The 20072-nt window shown below is 37.1% G+C and overlaps 1 protein-coding gene across 1 annotated transcript in view; it reads right to left on the bottom strand.

Moving 5' to 3' along the window:
- Positions 1-20072, bottom strand: part of OXCT1 (3-oxoacid CoA-transferase 1) — an 89822-nt gene that overhangs the window by 40468 nt on the left and 29282 nt on the right. Inside the window, exons 7-8 of the mRNA XM_054185188.1 lie at positions 19652-19712; positions 1116-1223 (exon numbers count right to left, since the gene is read on the bottom strand). Of these exons, the coding sequence (XP_054041163.1) occupies positions 1116-1223; positions 19652-19712 (169 nt within the window). The remainder of the gene's footprint in view (positions 1-1115; positions 1224-19651; positions 19713-20072) is intronic.

Below are 20072 nucleotides of genomic sequence, written 5' to 3'. Positions count from 1 at the left end.
ATTGCAGTCTAACACAACATGACCAAAGAAAGAATAAAGAAAGAAAAAAAAAAAGAAAAAAAAAGAGGTTTGACACATCTGTTTCCAGTCAAATACTCAAAAACATGCAATAAGTTTTTGCAGAATAAACAGATGGCAGGGAAAAAAAGGCTTTTTAACCCTAACATTCATAAAAGAGTGTATTCAGAGAAAAGGCCTTGTATGACTTTCTAGGACATTGTGACTTGATTTTAGTAATCAAATTTAATTATTACAATTCCTTTATGCACCTTTTATTTTTTTTTATATCTTTTCCCTTGTGTCGTAAATTTCCCCCTCCACTGGCTCTTTTGATGACATTTTGAGTAATTCCCACCTCCAGAGTATGGAGACACAGGAGAAATAAAGAATTTTCAATTGCACCTTAAGAGCATTGTCGCATCACCAAAATGAACGTAGGGACATAGCTTGAGTGAGGCAAAGCCACAGAAACAAAAAACAATTACATAACCATAATTTCCTTGGATGCTTTCAGTGACGAAATATTATTGCTGCAATTTTTAATAGCCATTGACATTTTTTATTCAGACCAGAAATGCCACTGGCTAAAAAAGTTCCTGATTAAAGAAAAGAAAAGAAAGGTTCCAGGAAGTTTGCAAGGTAATGTACTTCAATACACAGCACAACAAGGCCCGTGACTGGCCCTACGTGACCATGTCAAAAGCTCTCCAGTAGAAAAGAAAGCATCTAATTGTCAAAGTCAGCTCTTAGTCTAGGTGTTCCCTTTGTTGTGTATATAGAAGGTGAACTGAGAGAAGGAAGGAGAATGAAGTAGCATTTTCTATCAAATTTTCAACTGCGTTAAAGGTGTCCACAACAATAGGCAGTTGCTCTAAATTATTAAGGGAAAGAACAGAGAGGCTGAGATATAAGAAACAAGGCTCAATTCTCAGGCCCCTGCCTTATTACTAACTACCTTGGTAGCTACCTAAGCTCCAGTACCCAGCGAAACTTGACAGGTCTTTCTCACACTATTTTCTTGGTGCTAAGACTTGGTGGCTAGAGTAAAAACCCTGTAAATTCTAAAACATACCCCAAGCTGAAACACGTTGTGACCAAGAAGTTCAGCCACTTACTTCAATTCTCTTCTCAAACTTCTCTCCTTGTATCAGACGATCAACATAGATTTTGGGAACATGAATGTCTTCTGGGGCAAATGCTCCTATATCAACAATTTCTTCCACCTACAGAGAGAAAAGGGACAGTGAAAATATTTGAAAAAAAGTAGTCAATTAGATATTTAACTTGCAATGACATTTCAAATATTAAATATACAGTGGATCAAATCAAGAAAATTAAGGAATGGGACAAAATAGATAAACCCTTTAAAATAGGCTATTTCAGATGCTTATCCTTCCTCTTCTTTCAGATGATATTTCTACGTACAAAGTGAAAGTAGTTTATGTTTTAACAGCCCAGTTTGTATGACAGCCTTGAAGAAATATACCACGTACAGTTACATCAGAGTTCTTTGTACCTATAAATAATTTCCACCCAAACAGAAGGAAACAGTATGCTGGTAACAAAATGTCAGAGTACAAAGCAGAAGTATGAATTTTAAGGACACAAGCACAGAAGTTGGCTTGAAGTTTCTCCATGGTATACTCAAAAATAAAACTGAAAACATTTGAACTGTAACAATTGATGGCAAGAAAGATGTGAAGATTGGCACTGATATATAGTATATTTTAAATGTCACCTATTTGGAACACCACAGACATTAGGGTTTTCCTTCCTGCTATGTCTGAGTTCAGGGTGGTATAGCTGGAGGCCCTGCTATGCCTGCAGCACAGACTTTTGGTGATATCTGGTGCTTTCCCTGATAAGTCTCAGGTGCAGACAGAACATCTCACTCTGCCACAAAACAGGTACTACTGTTAGGGCTGTACCTGCATCCCACTGCAGAGAAAATGTATAATATTAAAAGAACAGGTCAAAGACAATATCGGAAACAATATACTAAAAAAGAAATGAAATAGTTTCCAAACTGCTTTATCACCAGAAACTACTTAAACTTTCAGGAATGTCCAAAGTCTAAGAACCCCAAAACAAGTCCCAGGGTATGACATACCAGTAGCAGTACATCACTTAGCAGCCATCACCAGTGAAGCAACATTAAAGGGCTTAAAATTCAGTTTGCAATCCCACTGTTACTGCACAATGTGATCAATAATAAAATCTATAGTACATCTGATTGACAATTACCTCCCTACTGTGCCTTGCAGTGTGACAATACACAAACAAACAAATCCACCCTAAAAGCAGCAGAGGAAGAGGAAAAATTAGCTATCATCTAAAGACCACAGGATCAGTTTCAGATGATCCCTAAAAAAAGGCCTGGGGCAAACAGACAGCAAGAGACACGCTGGGAAATCTGTAAGGCAAAGGTGGTAAGGAAGAGGCAGTAACAGCCACAGCGACACCAGCCTCAGTGTTCACGGAGAGTAGAATCACACATCCAGAAAGTCCTTATCCACAAGATAAGGAGAGACAATCAAATCAACATTTTAAAAATTCAGACTACTATATTCAGGGAAAAAAGGATGCAATCACATTCATGCCCTATCTCACTTTAAGTTTATTATTTTATACATGAATTTTAAAATTACGGAGACCAGGTCAAATACAGGGTAAAATGAAAACATCCTGAAGCAGGCAGCTGAAGCACACTGCAGTCTCGGTGCAGTGACTACCATCAGAACATGCTCAAAAGGGAGGCGAAACAGGAGACAAGACTTTTCAATGAAGCCATACGCAAGCAGATGATCTGCCACCAGCAGAATTCTAAAATTCACCTTTTCTAATTGCATTTGTCTTCACTTATCAGGTGGAAAATTAGGCCTAGGGAATACTAATTGCTACTGATTTGAACTTTCTCATAAAAGAACTACATTTATTTGCTGCAGTAGCTCACATTATAAAACCAAAACCTTTGCTGGCACAATTCAACTAACTTCAACAGAATTATGCTGTCGGAAAGCTTGACAAGCTATCCTCCCCCCCACAGAATACACAGAATAAATAATTTATCCAACAATAAACTGTTGGATTTTGTTATTAGCTACCCCATTCCCTTAATTGGTTAGTATTTTATCTCTTTGGAAACATCAGTCAGCATGATAGCTTTTACTCACAAGAACCACCAACATAATTATTTATTATTTCAGTATATTATCCTACATGCACATAACACAGTATGTATTTTGTCCTAGGGATGTCAAATAAGCCTAACGATCCCTGCAGACTGGAACACCTTTGTGCTCACAGGCAGTCCCCCACTATTCTTACCGGTGTTTCACTATTTCTATGTTCTACCATTATGCAAAATAAGCATCAAATTTAGTTAAAATTAAGTATGTTAAAATATCCATGTAGCAATAAAATGGAATTTTGAAAAGGGATTAAAAATTTGCATGTAATGGCTCTAAGAATATGTATCATCCAGTTCTGCAAGTAAAATTAATCAGCATGCTTATATGAAAAAGAAAGAATTCGCACAGGGGAAGTAGAAATGTCATTTGATTGCTCAAACTCTCCCAACTCTGCTCACAAGGAACCTGTGACACTCCAGCTGAGACACTCTAGATGGGCTGCCAGCAGCCTCCATCTGTATTGCCAGCACTGCTACCACAGATGAAGCTGTGCCAACCGAAGTGAAACCAGGAAATCTGATGGCTATGGGAATCAGCAACTTTCTGTGACCACTGCAAGACATAAACCCAAGCACCTTTCTAGATAAGAATTATAATGCAAAAATAAATAGTTCCATAGCTGGGCATATTCACTTCTCTTTCAGGTTTCATACTCCTTTATGAGTCTTTTCTGTAACACATCCACAGCCTAAACCTCAAACACCTGCAGACATGCACTAGAGCATTTATATTAATAATTAAAAGGATCTGTGTGAGTTTTCTTCCTGTTCTGCTCTCCATCTTATCTATTCTTCTGTTCTTTCTCCTCTCTACTTACCTTACCTCAGGCTTTATTTTGTCACGTACAGAAGAATCCCTGTAAACATCCAAAATCATTGTATGGCATCCCACCCAAGAGACACAAAGTCTGGCAAAAAATAGAGCGAAATAATCAGGGCAGACCACCTCCTGCACTTCTTTTAATTAGCAAATCAAAATACTTTGGTATCATTTATATTGCCTTGGTCACATGAGTTCATTTTAAATCTTAACTTTACCAACATGCTAGAAGATAGAAAATGTTTACATCTTTGCTACACAGATAAAGTCAAAGAGTAACTTCAAGAGACCATATGGGCTCAGTTCCCTCTTCTGGGAAGGCTCTGATGCACAATTCAAAAATCCTTTCATTGTTTCAAGACTTCTACAGTATTGCTTTTCTTCCTGGGTATAAATGTTCTTGCAAATCTTGTCTGATTGCTGACAATGGGAGCAGAATGAATAAACTCAATCATTTCTGAATACTGGTTTATCTGCAAGTACATCCAGAACATAAAAGCTGTTCTCTGCTATGATTCACAAGAGCCTTCTGCCATTCCTTTTGGTTTCAGCACTCATAGAATCAATGGTCACTTGTTTTACAATATCACTTCCTTCTGTAATTTACATCTACTTTTCCATTTGTAAAGTAGTTTGATTTATTTTTGCTTACGGAAATTCAGCTACTTGTCTACAGTTTTCTTGCAGAATTTCCGAAGGCTTACAGAAAGACAAAGAGAACCTTGAAGGTTATGGACCTCCGGTAAGAAAGATAAAAAACTCCAGTTCTTGACCAAAAATTGGCAAGGAAATAACGACACAACCATTCATGCCAAAACACTTGAAAATAAAAAGGCCTTTCCTTTGAGTATTTACCTTTTAACCTATTTCTGCAGCCTAACTAGGTCCTTTATGACACGTGAAATGTTTTCAGCTGTTTTAATTTTAAATCTCAGTTTTCATAAAACTAAGCTATAACCAGAAATGGCAATATAATTCCTTATTATGGGAAAAAATCAAAAATGTGCATGTGAGTGGGTGAGAGAGAAAAAAAGATTGGGAGGGAGAGAGTGCTTAACCAAACCTATGCATTTTTAAGTAGCTTATTTTTAAACTGGGTTTATTTAAATCTCTCCTTCACTATGTTAATTATCCTCATACAGTTCAGTTCTTCAAACTGAAATAATAAAAATAACCAGCACGACATAAGTAGAACACAACATTACAACTGGTCTATGTCCAAAACAACAGAAGAATGAAATCAAATTCAGCCTCTTAGATGCTCAAGACAAACTCAGTAGAGCACTTCTATAGTTCACTACTGTAAGAGTCAGGATGTCACTGCAAAATTCACTGCAACATTTATACAATCATAAGAAGTTAAAAAAATTAAAAATACCCACACACTAAGGGCTATGAGAAAAAGTTGTATGTGTCTGGTTCACTCAAGATCACAGAAACTGTGATCAACCATTCCCCATGGCTAATGACGAACAGGAAAAAAACCTCAGTCTTCATTTTAATAGTTTAGACTGAACTTCACAAAAGGCTTTGATATTGTAAAACAGTGGAAGACACTCTGAAAACAGGTCACTAAAAATGAAGAACACAATATACAAACTTGCTGGGCCACAGGAAAGAGCAAAGCAGGTTAACAGAGTTCTGCCTGCACAAAGGGAGATGAAACAGATAATCTGAGCTCAGTTCGGTCCTTTTCTGACTCTAGCGTCGGCCAGACCATGAAATTTCTACTCCTGCCAAACTCCCGTGGTAATGAAGTGACAATCAGTCAATAGCCATACTGAAGAGGAGACTTTTACAACTTTAAAAAGCAATCAACTACTAAGTAGTCTGATAAAGGCACATTTTGGTCAATAATCACCACATTATGCTCATGTCAGACTTGGACCAAGTGTCTTCATAAGCATGCTAAGGGGGTAAGGGAACAATAAAAATCTGTAAAGTTCAGATGTATTTGAGAACTTTTAGGCTAATAAGACTGATCAGGGTCACACTCAATGTCCATTTAGTTCAGGAACCCTTCTTCTTGGCAAAGAACAGGACCTTAAAAGACAGCATGGTACTTTTGGTTATATTGTCCCAGCTTCTAGAAACATGCGGTTTAAGGATATGCTCGATTAGAGGCTGGACATAGACCACCTTGCTTCATAGCTTCTGACAGACCATGAACTTGTCAAATAGTTTACTTGAAACTCAAAAGACTCTATCATTGCATTTCTACAATTTAACTACTATGAAAACCATTTCTCATTATCTTTTGTAATTTCACTGAACGCTTCCTTCTCTTTGCAATACAGGAATAGCACACAGCTGTTCTTTATTTGCCTGTTCCATACCAATGAAGATTCTATCTACCTTTATATTTTCTCCTGGTTTCTAGTAGACTGTTATCCTCCGTGAACACCACCAAGAAAAACAGTGATGTATGTTGCCAGTATGTCATATCTGATCATTAGAGAACCAAAGCTGACATAAATCTCCTAGGTTGTCTCCAGGTTCTTTGTCATGTGGCTACAGATCCTCATAACTTAGGAGCCCCTGCTAGATTATACTCATTTCACCTTTGTTTTCTCTGTTCTAAATCTCCTCAATTACCTACACTTCTAGTTGCCTCAGGCTTAATCTTTTCTCTCACACTTCTCTGCACCTGCTGCCTGTCTCCTCCAACCGTCCCTTGCTGTTCCATGCGTTTAACCTCTTCCTCCATGCTGTACTGCTGACAGCAAAGAAGAAAACAGGCTGCTCTAAATTACCTGCTCTAGGTACTCACGCATAGCAGTTCTGGGATAATAACTGCAAAGAAAAGAGGAAGCATGCTTGATTATCTGCAAAAGCTATCTATATGTAAAGCTGTGTGCATGCATCAAAGAATACGAAAAATTTAACCACCAACCTCTGAAATGTATATGTTATGATAACATATGATATGTTCTATCATATACACAGAATTACACTTCAGAATTTTTTAAGCTAGGCATATTTTAGCACAGCAAGGATACATGATATTCTTAAGTTTCAAGATCATCTTCAAAGTCAGAAGACACTGAAATTTCTCAAAGGAATAATCCTAAGAAAATAACATTCTCAAAACAACGTATTTTCACCTTGTTGGGTTTTTTTCTTATAACTGGGCAGTTTTAGACCTATTATCCCCCCAAAACCTCCTCATTTAGGCAGACTCACTTAAATCACAATAGAAGTGATTTTATAAAAGAATAGCTAGTTCATTAACAAATGCCTGCTCTCAACTCTGCCTATAAATATGTACTGTAAAAATGTATTCTGCAAGTATAAACTGAAACTTGCAGGTTTTTCATCAAGATGTTCACAAAGTAGATAATGAAGAAAAAAGCAAAGTCTGCTAACTATTATTGGTTACTGAAAATACTCCATTAAATTTACGGAATTGTTTGTTTCACAACTTCCACAAGTAGGTCTTCAGAATTCTGTATGCATCAAAAAGAGAGTGCTAAATGATAGCTGTTTTCTTGCTTCCTTAAATTCATTCATTTGGACTTTACACTGTTTTTCTACTGCAAAATTACCTGAATTACAAGTATGAGAGATTACTTTAAGATCCAGCAATCTACCAGTCACAGTATTACCAACCAGCCCAGCCTCCTGCAGCAGGAGTGATTGCTTCCTAAACCCTTCTTAAAATCTGTTCTTTTGATGTAAGGCATCAATGAATCCATGCTCGTTGTGATCAGGTTTTGTGACTTGTGCTTTCTTGATTAAATGAGGTGATTTCATAGTTCTCAATGCTTTTTTTTATTACACTCAACTGGATGATAGTAGTGACATCAAAAACTGGAACATAATTATTTTCTTATGGCTTAATTATAAAGTGCCCAATTTGTATTCAGTACCTAAATTCTTAAAACAAAATGAAACATAACCATACACATGGAATACATATAAAATTGCCTTCTCAGATCTGGAAAAGGCAATTTTGGAAAATACTTTTTTTTATTACATTAGGTAATTATTTTTCAATCAAATAATTAAAATAATGGGAGAAGCGCCAGAAGAAAACAAACAAAAACCCCAGAATCCATGAACAAAGTCTTAAATTGTCAAGGGCTAGCTAATGGCAAAAGAACCTGCTTAAGCTGTACTAGGTACATCTGCTGAATAAGGTAACTGACCACATCTCAAACCCTTCCACTCCAGAACAGAATACCTGCTAACAATATTAACTATACTGGAATGATATAATTTAATATTTTTGCAAACAAAATGTACATTGCTTTAAATACATTATTCCTGTACTTCATTGCTTAATTTCAAAATGTGTTAGACTGAAAGCCTTTGAACTGATTAGAAGGTAAAACTAAGTAACTGACATTTTTTACTAAAATTATTCATATATTATCAAGAATAATCAAAATATGAAAAGAAATTTGCTTTAATCTCAACAAAAGATTCTATTTTCTTACTCACATCACAGAAATGACAAATGAAAAGAGACTGAAGGAGATCTCATCTCCTACGCATTCAAAGAAATGTAACGTAAAGGTCAGGAGACAAATTTAAGCTTTACTTTCAAAAATTAACTAAGAGGAATTTAAGTACGGAAGGGACAGGTTGAAAAGAAAAAATTAAAAAACCCAATAAATTCCAAGATTTAGTTCCACTACCCAAGAAGGAATTCTTTGTATTTTCCAAGATATGCAAGCCCAACTAAACTACCCTCAAATACAAGGAATACCTCTAATTAAGGATCAGATGAGAACATGATAAGCAGGAGACATACAGGGAGGTAACCTAGGTAAATCAAGGTATTAGCAGCTATTTTGTAATGAATTATGTTGCTGGTTCTCTCAGAGAACAAAAAAGAAACCCCTCAGGTATTTCAACATAGGCAATGAAAAGACGTCATCTCAAAATGGCACTTTATGTGCACACACGTATTAGTTATACTCCGTATTTCAGACATTCAATTTACAAAGATTTCTGAAAACTACTTCATGTTACCACTTTCTCTTTCTCAATGAGGGATCAGTGTGGTCCATTTCACCTTCAAAATCATAGCAAACCCCAAAATATTCAAGATCAATAAAACTTTTCTGCAGTGTGAAGGAAGAAGGTAGTCAGAGTATTTTTCAAGGAAAGGACTGGAAGAAAGAAAACAACTGATGGTGGTATGTCATGCCACTCAGACATTTTCGACAGACTAATCAGAAACCACAAGAATGTGGGTATCAAGAGATTGTAAGCAACAAATTTTAAGAAAAATGAAACTTTTCTTACAATTAATCATCATCCTTCCTGAAAGCTGCCTGTAAAGGAGAGCACGAGATATGCATGCAAATAAAAAACAAGAATAAAGTGCTTCACAGAGCCAGAAATTTGACACTGAAGCTGACAGAAACATGTTAAATCAGTCCTTCACACCATAAAAACAAAAAAGTTTTTGCTTATCGCAGCCTAATGAGGAAATTCTGATTTCTTTCCCTCTAGCAATGGTGAAAAATTGTCTTTAGCACATCTGGCATCCAAAGTCATAACAAGTATGACCTCTAATCTCCTGATCATACCAAGTTTTCTATTCTGTCTCTGTATTTATTAATCAGGGGGAACAACCACTGAAGCACATTAAGCCAATACCAATTGGCTTAAAATTCCCCAAAGAACTCTTATGCAACTTACTTAAACTGTTGGTTTTTTTAATATGCTGTTTGTTTCATTTTTTAACCCTTCCCTCCCCAGCCCCCTCAAAATAGGAATATGTTAATGATAGGGGTTTTTGCTGTCTTTGATTCCTCTGAACTGTCAAAAGAAAAATTCAGCACTCTCAGAAACCTTCACATTCATATTAGCAATTTTTGTTCTTCTCGTGTCTGAAAGCCTAGACGATGTCTTGAAGTGGGTGCTTGGGTAGCCAACATCAGGTAACTCATCTGGTTCTCCTCTTTCCCAGAAGCCTCCCGGCAGACTTCTAAATCAGATACATTTGATTAGCTTATGTTCAACCTTGATGGAACCTGATGGAATCCATCAGAAACAGCAACTCATTTCTACTTGCATGATAGTTCAATATAGTCCCTTAAATGTGGAGTTTCTTAAAATCCCAAATTAGTTCTAATTTTAAATGAATGAAGCATAGCTACCATCACGTTTCTGCAAAATTTAAGACCAAAACCATTTTAAAATAGGTCTTCTCGATGCATGAACACCAGGAGAAACTGAATGCATACATAGCGCAGGAAAAACAAAGGGTGGTCTACTTCGATATGCATGGGGGGACAGGTGTCTTTTCTAATTGCTAGGGGCAAAGACAAACACAAAGCACATCACCCCTCCTAAACGCCTTACAGGAAGTGACCAAATACCACAGCATCAAGAATGTGCTGCTGTCCAAGCTAGGAAGCCTGTTTCTCAGCTGGCCTCATCCCAACATGTTACAAAAGCTACAAGACACTTCACAATACACAACTAAAAAAAAAAAAATCACCAAAAAACCCCAATAGTACAGAGTAACAGAAACAAAGGTGCATAAGAACTTGCCTAATTCATTTAAAAGAACAAGGGAGAACCATGAGACACCAGTATAACTTCCATCAGCCTGGAATTCAAATACACAAAAATTTTGGCATAAAAATGCAAGTGTATATTTTGAAGGTACTGTAGGAAAAAATTGGTACCTGAAACTACTTTTAGTGAGAAATTTAGTTTACTTAAAAAACTAATTGCTAGATTTGTTTGTATCTTCATTTGCAGCTCTTGATGCTCAGAGTGTTTGAGAAATTCAGCACTTCGATAGCCTGGGGGCACAAGCACTTTGATACCCTGGGGGGCACAAGTGCTCCTTAGCACATTGTTTACAGAGCCAATCGGGTACATACCTCCCCCATTTTGTCCAGGAATATACGCCAGCTCTCCTCTTTGCTTTTCCCCACTTCTTTCAACAAGAAGAAAAAACCTGATATAATAAATTTGACTTATTCCAAAGGCTAACAAAAAAGACAAATGTGCCTTTCTATAATAAAAACAAAACAAAACAAAACATCCGTTGAAACATGAAGTTGCTTAATCACAACACCAAACTAAGGAATTTTGTATCTAATTCATGGGGGCATCAATGGGAGTGCATGTCCATGCACTGGACTTCATGAATGCAGGTTTTCTGTAATGCAATTTAACACAGTTTTGGAAAAAAATGGAAGACTAGGCAACTTTCAAATAAACACCAGGAAACTGTCTGGGAGAGCGAAATAGAAAACTACTCTATGTTCCTCATCCATTCTTTTACCATCTTCTGTAGCCTGAAAAAATCAGTATGATTTGAAGTCAAGACAGACTTCACTTTTCTTTAACTCCTCACTTTCTTCACTGAATAATTCTATTCTATAGCATTTGCAAGGAACGAGGCTGCAAGAGAAGACTAACATCTACTGCTACTAATTCAAATGGTTACTCAAAAATTCTCACTGCAGCAATAGTTACAAGGCTGCAGCTTTTCAAATCTCAGTATTTTGACCACCTGAAAAAATGCATTTGTTTCATGTCAGTAGACAATTACTCACCTTGTGAATTGTTTGTAAGATTTTCAGTTTGAATGTCAAATCTTTCTCATTTTGTACTAGAAATCTCCATCAGAAATGACAAAAATTTATTAATAGCACAGAAGAAAATTATTGCTTTAAGACACATAAATAAAGGTATATATGCATATAAATTCCTTGAATCATGCCTAAAACTCTACAACATCTTTTCAGTGATATAATCATGTGTGATTCAATATGCCAAAACTGAAATATTATTGATTGGTTAATGCATCTTACACACAAAGCAGGGCGTAAGAATTATCATTAATTTATTGTACATATTAGCATGTACAATGAAAAGTTACATCTAGCATATTTTAAATCCTACTAATTTTCAAATTCTCGTGATACAGGACATGATACTGTTAATGAAATACACTTAAAATGCAGAGTATATCGGGCTTTCTACAAATTGTTATTAAAAAAACCCCTAAATTTAGCTTTAGGAGCAAACAGAGGCTTTCCATCATTTCCCCAGCACACTGACTTCCTGGCAATCTGCAGTATCTACTGATCAACCATGGACTTGCTTTAGCTTGTTCTTTTTGAATGTCATATTTGTTCGTAACATATGTGACAAGGATAAAAGGATTTTTTTCCATTGAAGATTATATTCACATCTGCAATGAACTTCTGGAGCAGAATGCTGAGAAAGCATGTGATACTCATTCAGGAAAGTATCAACTTAGAAAGGAATAAAATATAAAAGAAAGATAAAAGGAAAACAAATTCAAATCTTCCAGCACAATGTTGCGTGTAGGTAAAACTATGTGAACAGCAGTCAGCAATTTGATCTGCTATGAATTTTAACCACTTGACATCCACTACTCTAGCAATGAAGTGCCAAATCCGAACCCACATAATTCGAGCTTATATATAGCGGAAAAGCAAAAAAAAAAAAAACAAACCAAAACACAAAAGAACCAATCAAAACACAAAACTAACTATTAAAGAAGTTTATTCCCCTGAAAATCAGAAGCATGTTAACTAAATGTAAAACAAACTACCTTATGAACTCCCTTCTAGCCCAGTCTATTCCAGTGCTTTTCAAATCATCATAAGATGGTCTGCACAATAGCTGTAAAAATGTTTTCTTTTTCTGTTCTGTCTTTTAGTAAACACATGCACACACAGAAACAAGGAATCAAATACAAAGAAGGGAAATAAAAACAACAAAAGAGCACTCAAGTCTGGGGGCGGGCTTCTTTTTGGCAAACTAAAATTACTGTGGCAATCATGTGGAAATGTTTCTAGCAGCTGCTTTTCCAAATCAGTACTAGTAGTTCCTGGATTTCAATTCCAATCCTTCTCTGACTTGTTCTTTACCAATTATGACTGGCGCCATAATAGCCACCAAACTGCTTTTTAGCATTGCTAGATACTGAAGCAGGAAAGGCATTAAACAATTCAGCCTTCTTTGTACTCTGCATTGGTATTTTTTCTTTCTTCATTGACCAGGGAAGTACCTTGGTCTCCCAGCTCACTATGTATGTACTCCTAGAAAAATTTCTTGCTACTTTCGAGTCTTCTTTATTTTGTACTGAGTTTCTCCTCAGGAGATTCCTGAGTTTGCTCCTATGTGCTTAAGCTTTTTTGTTTGTTTGGGGTTTGTAATGCTAAGCCTCAGACATCTGACCTTGGTCTCACTTTCTGTCATTTTTCTTTTATATGTGTGAGATTGCAATGATTGTGATTAAGGTCAAACTCCGACTGCTCTTCCAATGCTTTTTCCATGCTGGAAAAGTTTATTCTCAAGCTCTAAACACAGTCTTTCCCTAACTTCACTTCTTAGCTATACCTCCCAGAAGCCTTCATCTACAAAGTCTCTGAGGTCACAAAATCAGTCTTCCTAAGAGGCATTCTTGGTATTTTGCTGTTTTCCCTTCTATGCTTTCTGAGGATCATGAGCTTACATTTCATAGTTACTCTCCTGCAAGCATTCACTCAAACCTTTCATCTAAGGTTCCTTTGGGAAAGGATATTGTAATATCTACACTCTACAATTGGTTGTCTAAATTCAGATCCAAAAGTAGATTCAGGATTTAGCCAAAAACTAGGCATGTAAATCCAACCATGCAATCAAAAGCACTGACTAACCACCTAAATGTTTAAGATGCTAAGACTTCCATACTTAGGCTAGTAATATATATTTATAACATATACATTTTGCATGTATTATACTAATATATTATGCCAACCAGAATTCTACTGTCACTTATGCCAAAAGCTGCAGGTTAAGGTGTCCATCCTGTGCCAAATGGGATTCTCAAACATTCCCTCACCGCAGATCCCTGGGACACCCCTTCAGCAACCATCCCCTGAGCGCACACAGAGTCATCACTGAGCAATTAAACAATATCAAAAAAGTCCATAGCAACACAACAGCTGAGTGCTTACAGCATTTGCACAGAAGGACCTCAATTCTGTATCCTTCTTGGCCTCAAATCCTGATCTGTTGTTAGGAAACACATCCTAATGCAAAGTCTGTGCTCACCCCAAAACCAAACTGCTCCCTGTACCGGGGTTCAGTATCAAGCTCCACGGCTGGAGCATCTTTTAGATTATTTTTCCACTTTAAAATAGTACTTACAGGCATGTTACAGTAAACTGTCATTGTGCAAAAACCTTAAAGAATTCCTCACAACAGAGCTATGCGTCTGAGGAAAGTTTTGCCATTGTTAAAGCACTTGGAGGAATAGACATCAAAAAAAAAAAGGTTCATTTTCCAGTTTCCTTAATAAAACACAATGCCATGATTTAGCACAGATAACAGGATACAAATAGCTTATTTCAGTCTGCTTCTGTCCCTTAGTGCAGCACAGTTCATTGTACCTGAGATAATGGCGCCCACTGACGTGGCTTGTGTTGTTACTAGGCAACCAGAGATAAAATGCAGGGTTTAATGATTTTTATTTAATGCATTTTTATGAGAAAGTACACTCTCTTTTTTCCTCCCCTGATATTATTTGAGGTGGAAATGCTGTTTACACAGGGAGATATATTTAGCCATCCTCTGCAATTTGAACAAGAAAATTATTCAAACTGGATATTCAAACAGCCAGTCAATAAATATTTCTAAACATATTGACTGTTATCACTATCAAACACTTACATCATGGAAATGGCTGAGATCTCAAACCACTTCACCAGGGACGAGTATTCAGTAGGTCTCACAGCAGAGAATAACAATGGCAAGAAAACAGACAACAGCTCAGGGGCATTTGAGGCTGTTACAGATGGTTATGTACTCCTCCACGGCAGACAGCAGGATCTCAAGACTGTATCACCCTTTATCTCTCCTGTGCTGTCATGACACCCACATGTGGCAAGGTCACACCATGGTTTTTCCCGTGGCTTTGAGTTGCCTCGATTATCTCCAAAAAAGAGGTGTCACCACCAAAAGCTGTCCCTCCCGGCGGGGCTGCACTCACAGGTGCCTCTACAGGAAGATGCACATCTTGGGAAGTGTCCTAGCATGACAGCCCTTGCCCTAGCAGCCTGGGCTCTTATCCAGGAGGCCTCCCTCCAACTCCGAGCTGCTACACATTTCGCTTCCCCTTCCCATCACACAATTCAATGCATCTGTTGAGGGGCCTGACAGCAGTGCTTCCTGCTGAATTCAGCAGACATGTCCTTCATTCAGTGGAAAGCATTGGAAATGGTACCACCCACATACATAAGACCACACAGCCCTCAAGCTTCTTCACATGCCAAGCCTTCCTCTGCACCTTTGCAAGGGATGGTGGCTCGTATATAATTTGTGATGGCTGAGTTCCTTTTAGATCGGCTGATTTCCTGACTCTCCCATCTTTGCAATAGGAACAGAGAAGTGTTTATAGATCTGAAAATCAGCTGAAAGCCTCGGGCCGAGTGCGTGCATGAGGGCTCATGTCCAAACAAAGCTACAGCTCTGACCGCATACTTAACTCCTGCAAGTCCTGCAAGATGAAGTGAGATGCAGATAAGCAGAGAACTTCTTCTAAATGCAACACTGTAGAAGAACTAAAAACCAAATAAACTCCTGCATCATTTTGCTTTTACATATAGATAAAGCCAAACTAACTAATGCTGCCAATACTGGACTATTATTACCTTCCAAATAACAAGGATCATGCAACTCAGTTGAAAACTTCTTTTTGACCTTTAATACTGGTCATCTTTAAATTAAAGTAGAAATTCCACTGGACTCAGCACAGCTGGATCTTTACAGACAGTTATCTGTGCCTTGGCATACATCCTTACTATTGTGAACATTAGCAGGTTCTACTTCCTCTCACCTAGGCAAACAAAAGAAATGCATGCAACGTCCAAAATATTTTTGCAGGTCAGTGAACACCTCTTTTTTTTCATTAGACGTTTACAGTGTATTTCTGATCCCGAAAACAGTACTGAACAGCTACTTTTGGCCATTTGCCTAACCAAAATAAACAAGGCTGAGTGTCAGATACTTTAAACTGAAGTTTGTTCCGGGGGAATTTTAGAAATCAGTAAATCTACGCTGTGTGCCACAGACATATCTGGTAACGGTACAGCCTGACTTCTTCCTCCTTCAGAGGCCCCTCTACACAGACCAGCCTCACTCCTCACAACACAGGAGAGTTTTTAAGCAAGCTATAGCTATCAGCTTGTGGTTTTGTGAGGCCGGCATTTTTTTGTCTGTACTCTTATCATACACATCTGCAGCTGCTGCCAAGTTCTCCCACCTCTGAATTGTTACAAAAAATAAGTGTCTGTGAATATATTCAGCTAAGAGAATGTAAAATGCCACACTGACTTTAACTAGAGAACAGCAGCTTTAATACATTAAAGAAAAAAGTCTTTTATTGTGTATGCACGTTAGGAGATTTCACAGCTTCTCAGGTTAACAAATGCAGTTAACAAATATTAACAGGTTAACAAATGCAATTGATTCCCAGTGCACTTCCCACTTTCACCAAATTCACAGATACCTTGAGATTGGGTTTCCAGTAGTTTATATTTCCCTCAGTATGGATCTTACTATGCCAAGTACTATTCTGTATTTTTATCGATGATCACAAACTACTACAAATCTGGGGAAAGATTGGCAAAATAATAAATCCTGAGGAGGAAGCAGTAGTATCAGACACAACATGTAAACTGGGTCTATTAAAACATAAGTTTCGTAGCAAAACACAAAGCTAGACATCTGTGATCAATAAATACCTGCCATACTTACAGAATGCATGTTGGAAAACAGTGATTACACTTTTTCTGAAGTATGCCAGACACGGATCAACAAGGTATAAGCAACTAACGCTGTAGGACCTCCTGTATAATAAGCAGCAAAGGGTACGGCTATGCAAAAAAGGAAGCAGCAAGACCAAAGAGTAACTCTGCTTTTCAGGTGACATTAGTGGCAGCAATGTTATAATGCTGAAGATATTATAGTTGGTCACAGTTGTGAAGTTTCAGAAAAAAAACAGAGTGAGAAGGACATGGACATAAAAAGGATAGAAGAGCTGAAGAAAATGTCTTACAGTTAGAATCATTAAGACCTCAATCTGTTCATCATGTCAACAGCATTGGGAAGTCACTCAGTGGGAAGGAAATGCCAATTTCAGAAAGGTTTTTAATCTAGCAGAAGCAAGTAAAAGCACTGGATGGAACCCAAAGCCAAACTAATTACAGTAAAAAGACATATTTATACTGGTTAGAGTGATTAACCACTGGGACAAGCACAAACAGAAGGACGGGTTTTCCATCTCTTTGTTTTGTTTGCATCAAGGCAAGGCAGGATAACTTTCTGATTAAACCTATCTTCCAAAATTCAAGCTATGTTCAGAGAGAGATTGCTTTTAAAGGTCTGGATAAAACTAGATGTATACAAGTAAGCAGAAAAGAGAAATAAATAACCCATCAGAATAGCTACAAGGAACGACAACTCTCTTCTTCTGTGTATTTAAAGCCTTCATTTTAAAGGAAAAATTTCAACAACTCAAAAATCAGAAATACAGAGGGATATACCTCTAATTTTTTGCTAGTTACCTGCCTCAGCTTGGTACTTCATGCTACCGAAGCAGATGTTGGCAGCGTTAAGTCTGGTTGCATAACAGGTAAAAAGTTCCACAATCAAAATCAGGACTGGAGTGACAGACTGAGAAACTACAATCCTGCCAATCCCAATTAATCACTGCATGGCTCTGAAGACAAGTCTGACCTGTAGCTAGGTTAATGGAAAGGAGCAGAGATGGCTTCAAATCTCTACTTCTAGGACTGTCTACTTAAGTTAAGTTAAATGGTCAGTAGGTGAAAAACAGAAACACAGCTGGAAACAGATACCAGAATTCAGAAATCCCTGCTGCCAAAACAGTGTCTGAATTACTACTCTACACAAACTTTCTTCATCTCCTTGCAAGTGGGATCGAGAATTTCACCCTTCAGCCTTGAACAACATTAACTAAGGAGTCAGACAAAACTCTTTTCAGTTGGCTCAGTTCCCTAGTGATTAGCTCTAGACACTTTCAGGCTCATTCCTAAGGATGTACTAGATGCCATATTGAGATATCTCTTTCCGATTCCCTGAGTTTGAACTCTTAAATGCAAGCACAACATTCTGAATTCCTATTTGGGAGAAAGACACACAAAAGTTAAGGCAATGAGGCATTGCATTTGGCTCAAAATATCTATTTGTCCTAAATCTCTCGTTATGTTTCTTCACCCATTAATTTGCCCATAAAAAACTAGAGTTGTAAAGTAATACTAATGTGCCATCTTGCAAAATGTTTGTCAGTTTTTAAATAGTATTGAAAATGCAACAAGACTCACGATGGACACAGTTCACAGCAGATCTACTAAAGACCGTTAAGTGGAATTATAGGAAGAAGGATATCACATAATTGCTGCTCACTGACAAGAAAATTCTACCCTATCACATGTGGATAGAAGAGCAGAAAGAGAGAATGAGATGGAATGTAGGTGGAAGGCTTTGATCTACTTCTCTAAATGCCAGAATGAACAAAGTATGAAGGACAAGTGACTAGAAGGAAAGGGATTGATGAAAGAGTCTTTATTTCATTTTTAAATGGAAAAATATTTTAAACCTTTCCTGAAAATCAACTAAGAAAACTCATGTACTGTTGACAAATTGTCATTGTAAGGCATGTGAAAAATTCCATGGTATTTTTTGCTGTGGTTCTGCAATACACAAATAAATAACTGAAGTTCCCAAATGTATTATCCAGAGATGTTTATATAATAAAAATATTTTCCATATAAGACTTTACAAAAAAAACCCCAAATATCTAAAAAACCCAGCTCCCAAACAAAAACCCTGAAGGAACACAAGACTCTTCCATTTAGAATTTACTAGAAATACACTATAAGAGCGTGTCTTGATCTTGCTGTTAAACCATATTCAGCTTCTATTAGGCATATAAAAAAACTTAACAGAGAGTGACAAAAAAAGCTAATAGAGTAGTTTGTCTTTTAGATATTGCTATGCCTTAGCAACTCTCCAGTCACCAATATATTTCCAGTGTAGGCAGCTCCATGTTTTTAAACATTATCATTTTAGACGACAAGGAAAAAGGACAAAAATATTGGAAGAAACTTCTAGATCATCTAGTCCATCCTCTTTCTCAAGACATAACGAAATGTCTGTACTCCATTCTGGACTGGTATTTATGTAATTAATTAAATTTCAGAGACCACAACAGTGGTAGCTCCAAGATTTGCCCAGTTTATGTTATTATGTACTTATAAGGAAGTTTTGCATAAGGTCTTACATGAATCTTCTCAACGACAGCCTAAGCCTCCTGTTTCTTCTTTCATCCGTATATTATTTTATTTAACAAATGTGAAGGCTGTTGCCATGTTTCCCTTTCAAAGGCTGATCACAGCGAACACGAAGTCCTGGCCAGGATCAGATGAACAGTAATAAACTGAGGAGTCATAGTGAAATAATCACTAAAAGCATAGAGTAAGGAGTAGGGAACCCAAGCAGACAGGTTAGACCACTGTCCCTGGTATGAAATTCCCCAATAAGACACGAAAATGAGAACTCTGCCATGCAAAACAAAAGGAGCTGTTGACTACAGGGGTGTAGAACTTAACTATGTTTCAATTCCTTACCTCTACCACAGTTGTCTTGGCAGCTTTGCACATAGGTTGGTTGAAGTTTCTTGCAGTTTTCCTGCGTAAGAAAAGAAAATGAATAAATATTAAAAGCTGTAATAGTATGAGGAAAGATTTTTCAAAGATAAGCTACTACAAGTATCTGTAATATAAACATTACAAATCTTTTTGCCAAATAGCTAGAGGACTAATAAAAAATAGGAGGGAGGAAAAATTATCATGGAATTTTGTACAATGCATATGAAATTAAATGATATTTTGCTACATTAGAAAATACTTATTACAGCTCTTTTGACTTTTAATCAGCACATTGTCTAATTGAAATTGTGTATGCTACCGATATCTTCATTTATTAGATCCAAGAGCAGCAGCAAGCTGGGCTTTGTACAATGTACCTTCCCATTATTTCACTGCACAA

The sequence above is a fragment of the Rissa tridactyla genome, chromosome Z (genome assembly GCF_028500815.1).
Source record: "Rissa tridactyla isolate bRisTri1 chromosome Z, bRisTri1.patW.cur.20221130, whole genome shotgun sequence".
Lineage (NCBI taxonomy): Eukaryota > Metazoa > Chordata > Aves > Charadriiformes > Laridae > Rissa > Rissa tridactyla.
This window is presented reverse-complemented; position numbering and strand designations above follow the sequence as displayed.